The sequence below is a fragment of the Lolium rigidum genome, chromosome 1 (genome assembly GCF_022539505.1).
Source record: "Lolium rigidum isolate FL_2022 chromosome 1, APGP_CSIRO_Lrig_0.1, whole genome shotgun sequence".
Lineage (NCBI taxonomy): Eukaryota > Viridiplantae > Streptophyta > Magnoliopsida > Poales > Poaceae > Lolium > Lolium rigidum.
This window is the reverse complement of record NC_061508.1, coordinates 9,660,552-9,678,307: the sequence shown is the minus strand read 5'-3', so window position 1 is coordinate 9,678,307 and position 17,756 is coordinate 9,660,552. Positions and strand designations below refer to the sequence as shown.

Genomic DNA, 17,756 nt, shown 5'->3' with positions numbered 1-17,756 from the left:
CTTTCAAGATTTTGAGTCAGAACCGAGGATTAGCCTTTGAATTGGATCTACCGGGAAGGTTAGCCCAAGTTCACAACGTATTCCATGTGTCGCAACTCAAGAAGTGTTTAAAGACCCCAGATGAGCCAGTATCACATGATGAGCTCGAGTTACAACCAGATTTGACGTACATCGAGAAGCCAGCAAAGATTCTAGAGGAGAACTGGAAACAACTCAGGAATCGAGCAATAAAATACTGCAAGATACAATGGAAGCATCACCCCGAGAGGGAAGCCACCTGGAAAAAAGAGGAAGACCTGAGGAAAACATACCCCGAACTCTTCAGGTATTACAACCACAACTTCGAGACGAAGTTTTCTTTAAGGGGGAAAGGCTGTAATATGTCCCAGGTTTAGAGACGATCGAGGGGTAGATTTTAGAAAGGGATGTGCATTGCATCGTAAATTCCGGGGAAATTTCGCGCTTTTAAAACAAAACAGCATCGAAGGGGGACAAGTTTCTCTCTCGACACCTTACAGGGTTAGGGTTTCGAGAGTGCGACAAACTTGTTCTTATTCAACTGAATTAGGGTTTTGAGAAGAGAGAAGGGATATTGCATTACAAACTTAAGTTGCATGATTGAATTCAATTTTAAGTTGTATGATTGAATTCAAACCTAAGTGGAATTTGAATTTCAAATTCAAACATTAAATAAATACCTCATAATTCAAATGTGAGGAAATTCATTAAGTAAATTATAAATAATACACATTATGAATAATACAAATAATAAGTAAAGCTCATTAGAGAAAACCTTGAGCTTTATTGATTAACACACAATATACATTGTCTTTACAATATTCATAATAGAAATAAAGGAATATTACAACACATTACAAGAATTGGCAAAAGAGAAAAAGAAAATAAAAGAAAAGTACAATGTCATATTCTATCCTAACACTACAAGCTAATCTTCATTTAAGCTTGAGCTTGATGATCTTCATCTCCATTTGATCATCATCTGGAAACCTGCACACAAACACAACAAACACAAGTTATGCCAAGTGGCATAGCCACTTGGTATGTTAGAAAGAAAATGGAATTGGGGAGGATATGACCAAAAGCTGCCGAGCTGATCCTCTCACAGCCAAGTTCAAGGCATCAAGCTGAACCATCTGGAGGAGGACAACGACAACCCTGAAGGAGCCGACATCATCGGCTATGAAGAACCAGACCTCTCTAGAGGTGTCGAAGGTGTAGACTACCTTATAGTCTACGGAACCGGGGAGGGTTCCGGAGGAGAGCAAGCGTAGACCGTTAAATAGTAGTAGTAACCGAGCAGTACGAACTCTTAGTACTTTACTGCTCGAGGGAATAAATGTATAACTTAGTAAGACTCCTGTATTATAAGTTAAGTTGGGTTCGCCTCGAACCCAGGAGTATCCCTCTTAGGACTCAAGAGGAGCTCCGAGATGATATGTACATTATGCTTGTAATAATAAATGAATGAGTTATGGACCTGCTATGTTCTGTTGTACTACTCCGAGGGATGTAATATTTGCGGAATGGTACTTCTTGAATGTTATATCAACGACTGGCATACTACAACATGCAGTGGCATGCAGGGTCACCACATTTATACCCCCTTCTTCTACCTTCCTCCTTGCTCAATCATTGCACAAAATTCTGCCAAACCTCACCTCCATTAGAGCCACCTCAAGAACACAAGATTTGCAAGATCTCCTCCTTCACCCAACCAAAGCTCTTGATCTTTGGAGATTCGAAGGAGAAGACACCGATCTACATCCTCACCGAAGCAATTTACATTTCCCCCTCATATGCTTGAGGGCCCTGTTGCTAGTGTTCCTCTTTGGATCCCTAGTTGTTTGTTGTTGATGTATTGTTGTTGATTGTTGTGTTGTTACAGATTTGGAAGCCTCCAATTTGGTTGTGGATGTGTGCCCCAAGAACCTTGTAAAGGTCCGGTTTCCGCCTCGAGGAAATCCCTTACTGGAAGTGGGCTAGGCCTTCGTGGCGTCGCTCACAGGAGATCTGAGTGAAGCCTTCGTGGCTGTTGGTTTGGCTTTCGTAGCAACCACACTCCTCCAAACGTAGACGTACCTTCTTGCAAAGGAAGGGAACTACGGGAATCATCTCCGTGTCTCCGCATGCTCCACTCTCGGTTACCTCTATCCTATTCTATCTCATATATATTGCGTAGCTATATCTTGCTTAGTTGTTATTCTTATCATATAGGTAAATTCACTTAGTTGCATATCTAGAGAATTTATCTTTGTGTCAAGCCTAAATTGAAAAAAACTAAAAATTGGTTAGCACCTATTCACCCCCTCCTCTAGGTGCGGCATACGATCCTTTCACCTTGTCATCAACTTCCACCATCGTACCCCTCATGAGTGGCTTTGAGATGCTTATACGTACTTTCACTCTCAAATACTGTCCCATTGCCATACCATTCTCCACACCATCTACCTCCATGAATTCCCCAATTTGATCTCCAATATCCTTGCTTGTTCTCTTACTCATAATACCTAGTGGGATCTTGTAGATCGTAACCCATATCAGGATCTTATCAAACTCATATTCGTCCAGGGTTTTGGTCTCCACGAACTCTTCCAGAATCAGCAACTCCTTGTCGAAAGTCCAAGGACCTCCATCTACGCACCTTCTTCCTCCCCGATGCTTGGTGGAAAGTGATCAGAAACTCCTAGATCCTTGCAAGTGATACCTTTCATCGGGCACCAGATAGGTCCCAATTCATTCGTCATCCCTTCAGCAAACGCTGGTTTGTCGGCCAACAACTTCGCAATCGCCTGCACTTCCCCTCCTCCCGACTTACTCCCCACAGACCCGACGATCCGGACCCCCTTCCTCTCCGCCTCCGACAGACAGACGAAGGCCTTTCATCATGGGTGTGCCTATGTCCCAGTTGACTGAGATTTTCTTAAATCTCAGTCAACTCAGAAAAATACGATTACAGTTTAAAGAAAAGTGCAACTTGATTTAGTTGCACATTTTTGCCAGAAAAATGCAATTGCAACCCTCTACTCCCTCCATACTGCCCTTGGGATCCAGATCCCTCCGTGGTCTTGTCGCGTGCCGGCCGCGCGTCCTCTTCCCCACCGCGCTGTGCCGCCCACACGACTCCTCTCTCTCTCGCTCCCGGACCGACGGAGCCAGCCAGCCAAGCGAGCCCTCCGGCGACTCGGCGAGGTAACCACCACTCCGCCCTCCCCCTCCCGGCCGCCCCTCCTCCCACGCTCTCGCCGCCGTTCCCCGGATCCGCCCCGGATCGCCGGGACTCACCCCGCGATCCGCCAAGAATTCTTCATCCGTTCGGGGCGTCCTGGTTCCTCGTCGTCAGTAGCTCCTTCCGCTGTAGGCAGCGGTACTTCCATCCAAGTCCGCGCGTGAGGATTTGGTCGGCAGATCTGGCTTGCAATTCGTTGTTAATGGCGTATGACGGGCGCAAGGTGCCGATGCCGCGATCGCGGGTCCATCACGACCGCCCGGGGCAGTGTGGGGGATCTGGATTCGGGCGCCCATGGGATCGAATTCGTGTAGTAGGCTCTCGTGCGGTCCAGGCAGATTCCAGGAATCAGCTTTCCCCCTCCCAGATGGTAGGGGGCTTTCGGCTGGGTGGGGTGTCCCGGAGGCATGTGGGATACGTCTAATAATCCGGTTGTTGTGCAATCGGTGAGATGCCGCTCGCTCGCCGGTTGGTGTGTGCAGGCTGCGTGATTCCTCGTGTTTGATCTGGTAGTCTAGCCAGCTTCCGGAGCCGCAGCGGAGCTATGGGCCTTGCTGTAGAAATGTCAGGATTCTCGATACGAGGAAGGTGAAGTAGAGGGTGTTGGTGGTTGGGTGTACGTTGGGTAGATGAGATCTGGAGTGTGTATCGACGTGCTAATATATCCAAAGCCGTGCAGGAGTAACTAGCCACTGAAATAGTGAAATGACAAATTCATTGGCAGTATGAAATTGCTAATAAACCAGCTATTAACTTTTTGGCACCATCTTTTGTACCTAAAGCACATGCCGAATGCTGGAGGTGCGTGGTAATGCCTATTCATTCTGGCCCCGAGCCCCTGGCTAATTGAGAATCATGATCACTCTGAGTCAAACCTGCATGAACTACCAATAGCGCACCACCCTTACCGCACGCATTTGCATGTGAGTTGTATCTGAGGAAGGCCTGACTTTTTTCAGTCACCATGATGATAATATGTGTCCTGATTCTTATACTCCCTCCTATTCATATTACTTTACGTTAATATAGAATGTATCTAGACACATTTTAGTTGTAGATACATCTGTTTTAGCATCAAGTAATATGAATCGGAGGGAGTAGTAATTTAGTCCAGACACGTGCGCTAGTTTTCCTGATACCCAGTCATGCTTCTCTGGATTCACCTTTAGTACATGTATGATGCATTTATTAGTTTTCTTTACCCTGATCCTCATGTATCAATCACATTTCCATTCCGTAGCTAATTTTTTTATTTTGTATGTCTTCTCTCAGGATGGAAATGCTCTTCAGCAGCCTCTTCTGTGATTCCGCATCGTCGGAGAACTTTTCTGGTCATCCGGATGTTGAGAGATGCCCATTCCTGAGGAACATCAATGGAGCTACAACCTTTTCATTTTCCTCTGCTTTGCCTGTAGCTGTAAGATCTGATTCTTATAGCATTCTGCAACTACAGTGATCTAGGTAGTGCCTTTTTCCTTGACAATCTGTTTTATTCTGCAGGCTCGAGGAGGCAAGGGTCCGATCTTTGAGGATGGTCCAGGCTTTGAATCCGCATTCAAGCTTTTCCATGGACAGGATGGGATAGTTCCCCTCTCAGGAAGATCATATGTGCATGATGAGAACCGGATTGAAACCACCAATGTCAAGCCTGAACCTGCTCTGCCCTTTAATCCATTGGCTGCCAGAGCCGCCACCATAAGTCTATCAGGTTTTGGACCATTCGGTTTTAACTTCTTCAATGGCAAGGGGAAAAAGCAGAACAAGAAGGCCAACAATCTTGACCAGTCACAGAAGAAGCCCAGCAAGCCGGACCAGAATTCGATGAAAGTATGTCCCTATTCCCTTTCCATTCTTTCTAGTAATTTTCATATGCTGCCATGTTTCTGAATTGCTGCCATGTCTCTTGCTCTCTGACTATATTGCAAGAATCAACCTGTGGTTTTACTTATTAAGTTTTGCATCTCAACTGTGTGTCCATGCTAACTGTGAGTGCAACTTAATATGGCATTATTGCCTTCCAAAGCCAAAGTTTGTGCTTTTCCTAAGTTGTTGCAACTGCGCTTTTTTTTTTTAAAGTCTATAGTGACCGATTCCTTTCGATGTTTAGCATCTTTCTGTAGTCAAGTCCTAGTTTGATCAGAAAGGCAATGGTGCTTAGCAAAGATTTTCTTCTATCCAGTAAGTTTTCTCACGTTCCCGTATATGTTCTTTTTCAGCAGAAAGGAGGCAACCCACCGTCACACGAGTCGTTGAGCGATGAATGGCTAGAGAACGGGCAGTGCCCACTTGCTCGGTCTTACCGGGCAATGAGTGGTGTTTTGCCCCTTGTCGCCAAGGCTTTACAGCCACCCGCTGGTATGAAGCTGAAGTGCCCGCCTGCTATTGTTGCTGCACGGGCAGCCCTTGCTCGTACGACTCTTGTGAAGTCCCTACGTCCCCAACCTCTTCCTTCAAAGATGGTAGCAATCGCATTGCTCGGGATGGCAGCAAACGTTCCTCTGGGGGTGTGGCGGGAGCACACAAAGAAGTTCTCTCCTCAGTGGTTTGCAGCCGTCCACGCTGCTGTTCCATTCATCGCAATGCTGAGGAAGTCTGTCAACATGCCCAGGACCGCAATGGTATTCACCATAGCAGCCTCCATCCTTGGGCAGACTATCGGGTCAAGGGCCGAGCGCATCCGCCTGAAGACTCTGGCTGCAAAGAGCACCGCCGACCTCGCCGCCACAAACTCTGCCATGTATCCAAACAAGAACTGCGGTTGCAGCGACAGTGAGGGCAAGGCGTGGGATCCTCTTGCGCTGAAGATGCCTGGCTCCGTTTCTGGCAGTGCTCCTGCACCATCCCCTAGCCTGTGTTTCTGACTTGGGCCGCGTGGAAGTACAGATCTCTATTTATCGTGTATGTAATTGCCTTGCTCGTCCCTCGAAAGCAGAGCTGTTTCAGCGGTTTTTAGGGGGCGACAAGTGGAATAAGGTGCTATAGTACCATTGTTTTCCTGTTTAACTTGTATTGGTCTGCCAGTTCATGCATCCATGCATCTGTAATCTGATGCTGCTGTATTTCTATCGAAACAATTGTATTGTGGTTGTCCTTACAATTTGTTATATTATGCCTCAGATGTTGGATGCTAATAATCCCTCTACCATTATATAACATGTATTTTGATACTGCAAGTTTAAGCTTTCACCGTACCTTCATCTGTATTTTGTACAAAATAAATTATATGAGAATATGTATGAATCCAATACCAATGGTATCATGCTTGCGTTATGTGATCCACGTATGAATTTTTTGAGACAAGGATATCTGATTTATTTTTTTGATAAAGGGATATCTGAACTACATGATGCGCTTGCGTGCACGCCATAGCGCGGACCACGGCCCACTGTCGCTATCGCCTTCTTCCTCCTACACGCTCTTCTTCACTGATATGCTATCGCCTTCTTCCTCCTACACGCTCTTCTTCACTGATATGGGCGGCACAGAGGCCTATGTGGAGCTCAATTTCAGGACTCCACCAGCCTAGTTATCTTATTTTATGTAATGGTCATATGTGGGTTAATTAGGATTTTTAATAAAATCGAGTTAGTATTGGTTTGGGTCTGTCCAAGCCAAGTTAGGGAGGCCCACTAGGGCTTGGCCGGCCACCCCCTCATATAAGGGCTGACACGGCTAGGGTTTAGGGTAGACAAAATTTTAGATAGAATTTAGGTTAAACCTATTTGCGTGTTTTCACGTGTATCATCCCTCCGGGGATACGGCGCTACCGTTTATCTATTATATCCGCTGCGAAGGTTCTTGTGTTCATCAAGGATTGTCTAGCTCAGGTTTGAGGCGTATCGTTCATCGATCCGTTGCTTGCTGGATTCGTTCCCTCTTCTTCAGGCTGCGTTCATCGCGTTGTTGGGAGTATCTACTATCTCGGGTTCTCGCTGTGAACGATCGGGCAACACCCTAGGAGGATATGCTGGGATCCTCCTTATCATTCACTGCACACACGAACATGGATCCCCTTGCCACCACCCGCCACCGGCACCGCTCACGCGGTGCCTCGTGGCCTTGTCCTCTGCAGCGCAACCCATCGCCGCCCCGACCCCCTCTAAATCCCCCCATCTCTGGCTGCAGCCGCGTGAGCCGATATCACTTCGTCACCGACATCCAGCCGCGTCGTGCCCGTCGGTGACGAAGTCCTATCAATCATCGATGTGTCGTCTTCTTCGTCGTTCTTGGTCGGCTGGCCCGTTGCGTCGGAGGGGTACGTGTCACCCCGCTAACCGACGCAACGGGCGCCAAATAGGATTTGCCGATTTCTTCAGTTTACCCTCCCATCGGCCCACAGAGAGAAGTGATATCGGCCTGTCTAGTGGGTACCAGACGCAGAGAGAAGTGAGAACCGCCTGCCAAGTGGGCCACACAGAGAAGCCGAGCGCTCCCGCCATTTTCTTTCGCGCGCCGCGACACCTTCCCGCGTTTTTCCCGCACTGTTTTACCGCCATTTTCTTGGCGCCAATCCCCCACCGGCTTTCCCGCCATGGCGCGTCCCTCTCACCTATAAACCTCCCACCACGACTCCCCTCTCTCTCATCCCACCCTCACCGCCGCAATCCACCTGCACATCTACATCCAGCGCCACCAAGAGATCGCCGGATTCACAGGCCGCTCACCGAAGAAGAGAGGGAGAGTTCGGCCGGATCCCACCATGGTGGTCGCGCTCGGTCCCGGCCGGTTCTACGGCAGCGGCCTCCCTCGTCCACGCATCTTCCCCGGCGACCGCGTCGACCCGCCGGCGCCCGTCACCGACGCGCTCCTCTGCTGGGCGCGCGAGGCGCACTGGTCCATGGGCGGCCTCGGCGCCAAGCGCCTCCGCCTGCAGGGCCGCATCGAGGGCAACCTCGTCAAGCTCCGCCGCACCGCGCGCCGCGACGCCAAGGCCCGCGCCGCCGGGGAGAGGCCCGCCTCCCTCGACGCGCTCGGGTCAGACGACGACGAGGAGGAGTCAGACAAGGAGGAGGTCGAGGCCCAGGAGCGGGCCCTCGGTCGGGAGGTCGTCGACGAGGAGGAGGAGGACGACTCCAGCGAGTCCGAGGACGAGGAGTTGGTGGCGCTCGTGACCATCGCCGCCGCCGCCAAGCGGAAGCGCGCCAGGAAGCTCTTCGACGAGTTCGACCAGCTGGAGGGAGGCAGGAAGAAGAAGCAGAAGGTCGCGGCCGTCACTCCGGCCAAGGCCTCCCCAAAGACGAAGTCTGCGGCTCCTGCTCCAGCTGCTGCAGCTCCCGTGAAGGCCTCACTGAAGAAGAAGGTGGCTGAAGCTAAGACCTCACCGAAGAGGAAGGCTGCAGAGGCGCCGGCGGCAAGGAGGACCTCGCCCAGGTCCAAGCACTGACTGGACCGACTGGTGCGCGTTCAGATGTGCGATTCCTCTTCTCGATGTGTCAGATCCGTAGCTCGAGCGATTGGGGAGCAATCTTGGGAGTTTCAAACTGCTATATGGTCATGGAATTGTTGGAATGAAATGTAATGCCGTGCTTCTATAGGTGAATCAAATCCTTTGGAAATATATCTGATCAATTTTGAAGTTAAACTCTGCTAAAATATTGGTCCTGCCCTGGTTTCTGAAAATCCAGTGTTTCTTGGTTACAGCTTGATCGAAATGTTTGAATGAAATGTGGTGTTTGTACTCTGGATCGAATCACGTTTCTGATCTAATTGTGGAATACTATTTTCTTGCAGCACTACTTTCAGACAATATAATCCTGTCCTTGTATCTGAAATCCCCAATTATTTGTTCTTGTTTGACTCTTCTAACATTTTCTGTCACCAGCTGAAGGTACCATATGAATTGCAAACTGAATTAAGACGAAATTTCCAATCTCTTCTTGTGTGTGCTAGTACGAGTACATGTTAAAAACTTACAATAGGAACATCCAACGAAAAGAATACATTCAGGCCATCAACTATAATTTTGGGTTTTGTATCTGTACCTATGGAGCAGGGACTCTTACCAAGTCCACAGCTATTAGTATGTGAAGAAGCTGCAAGGACTATCAGCTTCATGCAGTGAAATCCGAGGCCATTCTTTCGATTTCCTCTAGCAGCCGCTCCTTCTATTCTGCCATGTCCTCGTTTTGCTTCTGAAGGTCCTCGATCTGTTTGGTCTGTTCTGAATCCTTCCTGCAATTACATAGGAAATTGGGGATGCTTGGGTAATCTGAAGTAGAGATGAGGCTAGTAAAATCTTGACCAGAAATTAAGAATGTGCTCAGACATTGTGCTCACCTATTCATGAATGACAGGTTAAGCTTTAGTGACCTGACCTCCTTTTCCAGATTTTCGCAGCGCTTAAGCACAGCTTGCATGTCGGGTGGTATTACTGGTGTGGAATTTCTTAGCTTTAATTCTGCCAATCTGAACCATAAGAAGTTAATAACATGATCAAACATTGCTTTTTTGCACGAGGGAGTATTCAATTTGCTCAACAGAGCATCCCCTGACACCTTTTTTTTTGTTTTTGTTTTGCTCAAGAGCAATTCAAGGTTTTGGAGTTAGAAATTGAATGGTTGATGTCGTCTTCGATCCAGAGGGGCCCTAACTCCTGGGGATTGGAACACATTCCTTAAGGCCTTGTTTAACTCTAAGGTATTTCCACCCCTAAGATATTTGCTGTGTATTTGGTGAAACTCTACTAGGGCATCTACTCTATCATGTAACCAAACTCCAGAACAGAGGCTCCCTTGCTGTGTATTTTAATCCTGAAATCATTATTAAACTTCTCTCTGATATTATTTATGGCTTGTAACTACATACAATATCCTCGGTACTACACAATTCTATTTGCTTAGAAACGAATTGGTACCAAGCGGTGTTACTGTGGCATCATATCATGCCAGTTGTTTAGATGAAACGCATCAAACCAATAGCACTTGATGGATTGAAGTTGAAAGAACCATGCGCTGATCGGCTGATGTTACAAATAGAGAAGTGCAGAAAAGAAGTGTCACATACCCACATTATCATTGCAATCATCAATATTAAAAAAACTAATCTCACAGGATGATGCATAGCCACAAGTAAGCATATACTAGCATGAATAGAGTCAAATTTTCCTCATTTTCACCAGTTCATCACCAGTCAAAAACAACAGACTGAACATTACACGAGCATGAACAAGAACGGCAATAGAAATTTGTTGGGCTTGCTCATGCATGAAGTGCCAGAAATCTAAAATAATGGGGAAATTCGTAAAACAGTTGATCATAATCAGTACAAAAATGTGACTGTAATGTAGGGCGCATCATAGAACAAAGAATAGAACGATGAGATTTGACAGAACTCCTAAACAAACTAAGATGTATCACTTCACTTTAGTTCTGGGAGGATGAAGTCTATTCTTGTAATTTACCCCTGAACTCCTAATATTAGACCAAAAGAAATGTCATGATTAAAGGCTGGTGGTATCATATATTCTTAGAAATAAAAATATGCAAGGGGCTTTCCAACGTACTTCAGTAAATAAAGCCATGATATAGATTAGCAATTGTCGAAACGCTCAAGTTACTGGTATAAAAGTTTTGCAAATTACTGGTATCAAAGTTTTGCAACCTTGGTACCTCTATGTTTTTATTTTTATTTTTATAAAAGGGTTTCCCCCGGTTTCCATATAAAGAAACAAGTTACAAAGTCATCCACCTCACACAACAACCACCTCTAAGTCATTAGACATGAAAAGGAAGCGCTACTACAGGGGAAAGCCCAAGATAAAAGCTCAGACAAGCCAAATCTAGACTAAACCTGATAAGCAGCTGCTACCAAATTCACAGCAAAAGGTTTGATCCAGTGCAACATAACGCAACTGGAAAGAGCAAAAAAACGTCAGCATTCTCCACCAGCCTCACTTCGCCTTTTCTCCCTTTTTTTAGCCAGAACCAATCTTTGGAATCCATGGTGCCCATCCTCGTTGATCCCTGAACACATCAACCGCGATTTGCTCTAGTAGTCTTGCGCCCAGTCGTAGCTCCCCTTTGCGCTTTTCTTCACTTGCAAATTGCTCCAAAAATCAATCCAGTAACAAGCACGAAACATAACTACGTACGGATCATTCGGCCAAACATGTTGGAAACAGGCCAAATTTTTGACTTTCCAAATGCTCCACATCACAGCCGCAACACCAACAAGTATAACTTTCCTTTTATCCCCAGAAAATTTCTTAAGCCAGATTACCAAACATTCCTCAACATTCTTATTTCCCCAAAAGCGACGCTAACCACATTCCACATGTACCGTGCAAGTCATCAATAACTTTATCAATAGTGTGACCTCAAAGTTCCAAATTTCTTGCAACTCTTATTTTACGACGGGCTTCAATGTCCTCAAAAGAGCTTTGAGACATCACTTGGTCTTCTTGACTATTTTGATCACCGTCTTGATCATCAATTTGAGCTTGCTCAACTTCTTGAGTTTGCTCTTTATCATGAGATTGATCTTGGACATCATTTGGGGTTGCACCATCATCATTGGGTTGTTCTTGTTCAACACTTGGTGCTTCTCCATCAATCTCATTAGGTTGATCTTGTCCTTGATCTTTCTCATGAGAGGGAGGGTCTTGAGCTTGTTCTTCGGTTGGTGTAATATTGTCCACAAGATCCGGAGCTTGTTGAGCTTGTGAGGATGAGGGCTCCACTTGAGTAGAGCATAGTCCTTCCCGAGGCGCGACACCGTGTGGGGAGGTGAAATCCCGTCCCCATTCTTGCTATGGCGTCTTGAGGTATTTCATCATCTCGCACAAACATCAACTTGCCCCACTTGGGAGCCATCATTTTCTTCGAATGTCACACTACAAGATTCAATGACAATAGCCGAGACTTTGTCAAAGACTCTATAAGTGTGAGATTCGGCACCGTAACCAACAAAAATACCCTCCAAAGCTTTAGGTGCAAATTTAGACAAACGAACTCCTTTGATTTTATAGAAACACTTACAACCAAATACTCGGAAGTAGGAGATATTGGGCTTGTTTCTGGTGAGGATTTCATAAGGAGTCTTGTTCAAGCCCTTGCGGAGATAAAGCCGGTTTGAGGAATGACATGCGGTGGAGATGGCTTCGGCCCAAAAGTCATAGCGAGATTTATACTCCGACAACATAGACCTTGCCATATCCATGAGAGTCCGGTTCTTCCTCTCTGCAACACCATTTTGTTGAGGGGTATATGCAGCGGAATATTGATGTCTTATCCCCTCATCACTAAGAAAGTCATTGAGTGTGTAGTTCTTGAACTCGGAGCCGTTGTCACTTCCTATTGCCAATATAGTGAGGTTGTGTTGACGTTGCACCTCGGTGTCAAAGTCGATGAAGATTTGTTGAGTCTCATCCTTCTTCTTGAGAAAGAAAACCCAAGTATATCTTGAATAATCATCAACAATAACCAAACAATGTTTCTTCGCACCAAGACTTGCATGAGTAGTGGGACCAAAAAGGTCCACATGAAGGAGTTCCAATATTCTCTTGAAAGAGATGATGGTCTTGCTTGGATGTGGAGAATCATGCATTTTACCTTCAAGCACAAGCCCTACAAACACGATCTTTGGAAAAACAAACATTGTCCTTTAGTCCAACAATATGGTTTCCCTTGTGGAGACTTTGCAAAGTCTCCATGTTGACATGGGCCAAGCAGCGATGCCACAACCAACCCACATCCGCCTTTCCGAATAAGCACATCACATTTGTAGTGGTTTCCCCCGAAAATTCAACCACATACAAGCTGTTTTCGACGTACCCAACGAAAGCGACTTTTAGAGTCTTGCTCCACAAGAGAACCACAATATCAACAACAATGAAGACGGCGAAACCCATCTTGCCTAGGGCATGAACGGACAATAAATTGTAACCAAGAGTCTTGACAAGCATGACGTCCACAAGAGTAATGTTGTGTGCAATGGCGGAGCTTGAAGAATAACCATGGGTGGGCCAGCCTACAAGAAAACCTAAAAATAATGTTGTCAAACATTCCACTTCTCTAAGGCCCTTTCCATTGTTGTTGCAATTGGTAAAATTGAAAAATAAATTTCGAAAGATTCCATCCTATCAAATTGCTAACAAAGAATTTAGGGGGGAAAATACTCAGCCGTGTAAATTGTAGATGAGTATTAGCTTGATCTTGTTGCAGCCCGGCCTGCCGGCTGCTGGATATTTGGCCGCCGCAGCCCCATCCGGTGCCTATGGCTGCGCAGTACCGGAGTAGGCAAGTAGTTGACTCTTGTATCATCCTCGCTCCACCGATTCTCTCTAATTCCGCCTACTTTGTATGCATAAATCGCTACAACTAGCGGTGGCAAGGCACCTTCCATGATCGCTCCTCCGTTGAGAGAAACTTGAGCGAACGAGTAAGAGTATGAGACAGTCCGGAAGAAAGCATAGCGGGCAGGTCAATGTGTGCCGATGGGCTCTCATAGAATGCATAGAAGTCAATATCCTTTTAGCAAAAAACATGGGCGGGCCACGGCCCGGGTTGGCCCCAACTAAGCTCCACCAAGTGTGTGCAACCACAACCTTGCCAAGACCCAATACCTCGGATTTGGAGTTGTCGCCGAAGGTAACGGTCCACATGTCCAAGTTAGGCTTCAACTCCGTAACGAGGTCCTTGCCGCCGGTCATATGACTTGTGCATCCACTATCAAGCACCCATTTTGATCCTCCAACGACATAGTCCTACATGAGATCAAGTCTTTGTTTTAGGTCCCCATTTCGCAATGGGTCCTCTTTTGTTGGTAACAAGGGTCTTAGGAACCCAAATAGACCAAGCAATATAACCATCATATGGACCAACATATTTAGCATAGACATCTCCATAGTAATCACGGAATAGCACATAATGAGGGTTATATTTTCCCGCAAAATTATTGTGAGTGGTATTGTCCATAGTGACATCACCACCCACAACATTTTTCTCCTTTGCTTGTGCGGGCTTGGCCTTCTTGTTCTTGTTTGTGTTCGGCTTATATCCAATCCCATCCTTCCCATTGTTTGATCTTTGATTGCTCAAAAGATCATCCAAATTTTTCTCACCTTGGGGAGGAAAGGACATAGCAAACTTGGCCTTCAACCTAGTGTTCTCCTTAATAACATTCACATGATCACAAGAAGAAGTAGAAGAACTAGGCATATCATTTTTAGTTAATTTAATTTGAAGTTGCTCATGAGACTTGGTAAGGGTAGAGAATCAACTTTCCAAGGCCTTGTGAGTCTTTTCAAGTTTCTCTAACTCCTTGGTTAGTTTAGCATGACCAACACCAAATTCAACTTTTTTCCTTTTTTAAGAACATTAGATAAGGCAATAGCATGATCACGCTCTTTAGTGAGGTTGGATAAGGTTTCATTGTGAATTTCCTCAATGGAAGACAACTTTTCCTCTAGAGCTTCTCTAAGCTCTTGTTCTTCCCCAAGAGCTTGAGATAATGCACCAATCTCATCGGCATTTCTCTCTCAAATCTCTCCTTGAGATCAAGGAGATCATTGGCATGTGCAATCCTATCCAAGATAACTTGGACATGCTTTTTTGGGTTCACCTTGAAAGTTAGAGATAAATTCATCCAAGCTAATAATTTCTCTCTTTATCTTGAGACTCTCAACATCACACTCCGAAACAATAGTCTTTGGAGGTGGGTTTGGATGAAGTAGTTACCTCGGAAGTCTTGGCCACGAGGCACTTGTTGAGGTTGAAAGAGAGGTCCTCATTGGGAGATTCGAAGAGAGATGTCATAGGGGTAGAGGCACTAGTGGCCTTTTCACTTAATGTGTATTCGTGAACATCTTCTTCATCTCCGGAAGTGAGAACATGAGAAGTCTTGACCATGAAACATCTTGCATTGTTGGAGGAGTCCTCATTGGGAGATTCAAAGAGAGATTATGAAGGTGTGGAGGTGATAGCAATGGCGGCCACCTCACTTCTTGAGTCGTCTTTGTCATCTTCTTCTTATCCGGAAGAATACTCCTCACGGGCAATCAACACATACTTTGATGGCTTCTTGGTAATGTCATAGCCACTTTTCTTGACAATTGGCTTCTTGCGAGGGACCTTTGACTTGTCCTTGAGGATGAGATTTCCACCATGATCTTCTCTATTCTCATATGGGCACTCGGCAATAAAGTGATCTTGATTGCCACAATTGTAGCAAGTTCTAACTCTTGGGCCCTTGGCATCTCCTCTTTGGTTTCCCTTTAACTTGTACTTGGAAGGATCTCTCCAAAAGGATTTTGTGAGAAGAGCAAATGATACGTCTCCGACGTATCGATAATTTCTTATGTTCTATGCCATATTATTGATGATACCTACATGTTTTATGCACACTTTATGTCATATTCGTGCATTTTCCGGAACTAACCTATTAACAAGATGCCGAAGTGCCGGCTCTCGTTTTCTGCTGTTTTTGGTTTCGTAAATCCTAGTAACGAAATATTCTCGGAATTGGACGAAACGAAGACCCAGGGGCCTATTTTTCCACGGAGCTTCCAGAAGACCGAAGAACATACGAAGTGGGGCCACGAGGTGGCGACACCACAAGGCGGCGCGGCCTAGGGGGGGCCCACGCCGCCCTATGGTGTGGCCCCCTCGTCAGGCCCCTGACTCTGCCCTTGCGCCTACTTAAAGCCTCCGTCGTGAAACCCCTGATGCGAAAAACCACGATACGGAAAACCTTACTGAGACGCCGCCGCCGCCGATCCCATCTCGGGGGATTCTGGAGATCTCCTCCGGCACCCTGCCGGAGAGGGGATTCATCTCCCGGAGGACTCTACACCGCCATGGTCGCCTCCGGAGTGATGAGTGAGTAGTTCACCCCCGGACTATGGGTCCATAGCAGTAGCTAGATGGTTGTCTTCTCCTCATTGTGCTTCATTGTTGGATCTTGTGAGCTGCCTAACATGATCAAGATCATCTATCCGTAATACTCTATGTTGTGTTTGTCGGGATCCGATGGATAGAGAATACCATGTCATGTTAATTATCAAGTTATTACATATGTGTTGTTTATGATCTTGCATGCTCTCCGTTACTAGTAGAGGCTCGGCCAAGTTTTTACTTTTAACTCCAAGAGGGAGTATTTATGCTCGATAGTGGGTTCATGCCCGCATTGACACCGGGACGATGGACGTAAAGTTCTAAGGTTGTGTTGTGTCGTTGCCACTAGGGATAAAACATTGGCGCTATGTCCGAGGATGTAGTTGTTGATTACATTACGCACCATACTTAATGCAATTGTCCGTTGTTAGCAACTTAATACTCGGAGGGGGTTCGGATGATAACCCGAAGGTGGACTTTTTAGGCATAGATGCAGTTGGATGGCGGTCTATGTACTTTGTCGTAATGCCCAATTAAATCTCACTATACTTATCATGTCATGTATGTGCATTGTTATGCCCTCTCTATTTGTCAATTGCCCGACCGTAATTTGTTCACCCAACATGCTTTTATCTTATGGGAGAGACACCTCTAGTGAACTCGTGGACCCCGGTCCATTCTTTAATACTCGAAATACAAATCTGCTGCAATACTTGTTTTTACTATTTTCTCTCGCAAACAATCATCTTCCACACAATACGGTTAATCCTTTGTTACAGCAAGCCGGTGAGATTGACAACCTCACTGTTTCGTTGGGGCAAAGTACTTTGGTTGTGTTGTGCAGGTTCCACGTTGGCGCCGGAATCTCCGGTGTTGCGCCGCACTACATCCCGCCGCCATCAACCTTCAACGTGCTTCTTGGCTCCTCCCGGTTCGATAAACCTTGGTTTCTTTCCGAGGGAAAACTTGCTGCCGTGCGCATCATACCTTCCTCTTGGGGTTGCCCAACGAACGTGTGAAATACACGCCATCAAGCAATGTGACCATGTAGATCACGTTGAGTTCTTCGGAGTGTCCTTCATACTTAGTTTGAATCAAATCTTCATCATCCTCTACACAAACATGTGCCTTCAATGCAAGGTTTTCACTTCTCTTCATCCCAATAGCTTGGGCATGACTATCAACCGCAATGTTTGACTCAACTTTGAAAGCATCCATTTCTTGCATGACATCATTCGGGGTCATTTGCTCAAAGTTGTGCTTGTTCTTGAGAATCCTTAGATCGACCGGTTCAAAGGGCAATAGAGCATTGATGTACTCCCTCTTGATCCAATCATCATCAATATAAGTGGCACCAAGGTCTCGAAAGGAGATAGAAAGAGCCTTGAGACGGCGGTACATATCCTGATGATGTTCACCATCTTCCATGTAGAATCCTTCGGCTTTATTGCTAACCTCTTGGAACTTATTTTGCCTCATGCTTGAGCTTCCAATGAATGTTTTGGCGAGAATATCCCAAGCATCCTTGGTGTCGTTGCCTATTCGACGGTACTTCGGAGGAGGGATCCTCACGAGGGAGAGAATAAGTAGGGGCCATCGGGCGGAGAGTCCTCGGGACGGTGGTACGCGATTTACCCAGCCTTCGGAACACCCGCACGATGATAGGGCCTACTGCTGCT

The 17,756-nt window shown here is 46.1% G+C and overlaps 2 protein-coding genes across 3 annotated transcripts; both read left to right on the top strand.

Moving 5' to 3' along the window:
* Positions 1-3,188: 3,188 nt before the first annotated feature.
* Positions 3,189-6,356, top strand: LOC124684881. 2 transcript variants are annotated; one of them, XM_047219140.1, is made up of 4 exons: positions 3,189-3,210; positions 4,520-4,664; positions 4,748-5,074; positions 5,467-6,356. In XM_047219140.1, exons 2-4 carry the CDS (start codon positions 4,521-4,523, stop codon positions 6,106-6,108), a joined length of 1,113 nt encoding a protein of 370 aa, XP_047075096.1. In that variant the 5' UTR covers positions 3,189-3,210; position 4,520; the 3' UTR covers positions 6,109-6,356. The 2 variants fall into 2 exon arrangements, with proteins under 2 accessions (XP_047075096.1, XP_047075095.1); XM_047219139.1 differs by having other exon boundaries at positions 5,464-6,356.
* Positions 6,357-7,946: 1,590 nt separating this feature from the next.
* Positions 7,947-8,732, top strand: LOC124667209 (late histone H1-like). The gene has a single exon (XM_047204524.1). The coding sequence runs from the start codon at positions 7,947-7,949 to the stop codon at positions 8,628-8,630; it is 684 nt and encodes a 227-aa protein (XP_047060480.1). The 3' UTR covers positions 8,631-8,732.
* Positions 8,733-17,756: the final 9,024 nt, after the last annotated feature.